This window comes from Nicotiana sylvestris, chromosome 7, assembly GCF_000393655.2.
Source record: "Nicotiana sylvestris chromosome 7, ASM39365v2, whole genome shotgun sequence".
NCBI classification, from domain to species: domain Eukaryota; kingdom Viridiplantae; phylum Streptophyta; class Magnoliopsida; order Solanales; family Solanaceae; genus Nicotiana; species Nicotiana sylvestris.
In genome coordinates, this window is record NC_091063.1 from 39,914,472 (window position 1) to 39,916,907 (window position 2,436).

Here is a 2,436-nt window from a genome sequence, read left to right on the forward strand (position 1 = left end):
CAATAGTGGAGATCACAAGGAAATTGGGGAAATCAAGGTCAACAAGGAAATTGGAGTAGTGGAAACAACAACAACCAAGGCAATTGGGGGAATGACAACAATCAAAATTGGGGTAATCAAGGAAATTAGGGTAATTGGGGTGGCAACAATAATAGTAATTGGGGAGGCAACAACAATCAAGGGGGTTGGACTAATAATAATAATAATTAAGGGAATCGGGGGTCGGTCTTTCAAAGGCCCCAGATGTATCAACAACCGAATAACCCGCCTCCATATCCATCACAAGGTCCTAGCTCTTCCAACAATGAGATGGGAAAGCAAATGATGAAGAAAAATACCGATGTCCAATTAGCTTCGCACAACACTTCTATCTGTAACTTGGAAGTCCAACTTGGCCAAATTTCTCAAGATTTGAATACTTGCCCTAATGGGGCACTACCAAGTGATACGGTTGTAAACCCAAAGGGTGGGAACAATATGGGCCATGCTATGGCTGTGACTACAAGAAGTGGTAGAGGTGGAGTTGCTAGTACCTCTAATCCCAGAAAGAATATGAGTGATGGTGTGTTGGTGCAAGATGATGATGAGCAAAGCAATGATGTGCAAGTGAATGATGAGAATGTGAATGATGAAGTGAGGATAGACATTGATGACAACATGGAGGAGACACAAAATGATGTTAACCCATCTAGGGAACATGTGATAGACATACCAGAAATGGTAGTGCCCAAAGCCAAGCCTCCTTTGAAAAGGCCTCCTCCACCATATCCTCAAAGGCTTGCAGAACAAAACAATGAGAAGTAATTCAAGAAATTCATTGATGTGATAAAAAGTTTATCCATAAATGTGCCTTTGGTTGAAGCTCTAAAACAAATGCCGGGATATGCCAAGTTCATAAAGGACTTGGTAACAAAGAAGAGATCAATGAACTGTGAAATGATCAAAATGACACATCAAGTGAGTGCTATTGTGCACTCCATGGCTCCAAAGTTAGAAGACCCCGGTGCCTTTACAATCCCATGCACTATTGGTAATGCCGATTTTCTCAAAGCTTTGTGTGACTTGGGAGCAAGCATTAACTTGATGCCATATTCTGTGTTCAAGATGTTGGGGATTGGGCAACCAATACCTACTTCAATGAGGTTGAAAATGGTGGATAGGACAATGAAGAGGCCATTGGGGATAATTTATGATGTGCTAGTTCGGGTCGACAAGTTCATACTTCTCGCAGATTTTGTAATACTTGACTGTAAGGTTGACTACGAGGTGCTGATCATATTGGGGAGACCTTTCCTAGCTACAGGGAAGGCCTTAGTTGATGTGGAAGTAGGGGAGCTCACCTTCCGGGTGGGCGATGAAAATGTTGTGTTCCATGTTTGCAAGTTAATGAGGCATCCTAATAGCAACGAAGTGTGTTCGTTTGTAGATCTTGTGACAGAAGTGATTGTTGAAGACACAAGTGTTGTGATTAATGTGGAGGACCCATTCAAAGCTGTGTTGTTGAATTATGATGTGGATGAGAAGGAAGTCTTGGTGGAAATGTCAATGCTTTGTAAGGAATGGGTTCATATACATATGAGCCCCAGAAACTTTCCTTGGATCGTGAGAACCAGAAGACTCCACCAACAAAGCCCTCAATCGAGGAACCTTCCACATTGGAGCTGAAGCCCTTGCCTTCACACCTCAGGTATGAGTTCTTATTACCTTGTTCCACTTTACCTGTTATTCTTTCCTCGTGCTTAACTAATGTGCAGGTAGATTCCACCTTTGCGGTGCTCCAATAGAGGAAGAAGGCAATAGGATGGACATTGGTGGATATTCGGGGTATAAGACCCGCCTTTTGCATGCACAAAATCATATTGTAGGAGGATTCCAAACCTTCCGTGGAACATCAAAGAAGGTTGAATGAAGCCATGCAAGAGGTAGTCAAGAAGGAGACCATCAGATGGTTGGATGCTGGGGTTGTCTACCCCATTTCTAATAGTTCATGGACTTCACCGGTGCAATGTGTCCCAAAGAAGGGGGGCATGACTATGATTACAAATGACAACAATGAGTTGATCCGCACAAGAATTATCACTGGTTGGAGGGTATGCATGGATTATAGGAAGCTCAAAAAAGTGACTCGGAAAGACCATTTTTCGCTTCCATTTCTTGATCAAATGTTGGATAGGCTAGCCGGACGTGCTTATTACTACTTTATGGATGGGTATTCCTCAAATAACCAGATTCTTATTGCACCTGAAGATCAAGAGAAGACCATTTTCACTTGTCCGTATGGCACATTTGCATTATCAAGGATGTCATTTGGTTTATGTAATACACTGGCTACTTTTCAACGATGTATGATGGCAATATTCACGGAAATGGTGGAGGACTTCCTCGAGGTTTTCATGGATGATTTCTCTGTTGTGGGGGATTCTTTTGAACAGTGTT

At 42.4% G+C, this 2,436-nt stretch overlaps 1 protein-coding gene across 1 annotated transcript; it reads left to right on the top strand.

Annotated features, from left to right (window-relative positions):
- Nucleotides 1-873: 873 nt before the first annotated feature.
- LOC138873022 (uncharacterized) lies at nucleotides 874-1,909 on the top strand. Its single transcript, XM_070151452.1, has 2 exons — nucleotides 874-1,552; nucleotides 1,755-1,909. The coding sequence occupies exons 1-2, from the start codon at nucleotides 874-876 to the stop codon at nucleotides 1,907-1,909; spliced, it is 834 nt and encodes a 277-aa protein (XP_070007553.1).
- The last annotated feature ends 527 nt before the right edge of the window (nucleotides 1,910-2,436 follow it).

Excerpts from the sequence above, each read along its gene's own strand:
- LOC138873022 (XM_070151452.1), top strand. The coding sequence starts at position 874 with ATGCCGGGATATGCCAAGTTCATAAAGGACTTGGTAACAAAGAAGAGA. Across the intron at positions 1,553-1,754 it reads GGTGGAAATGTCAATGCTTT|GTAGATTCCACCTTTGCGGT; the intron begins GTAAGGAATGGG and ends ACTAATGTGCAG.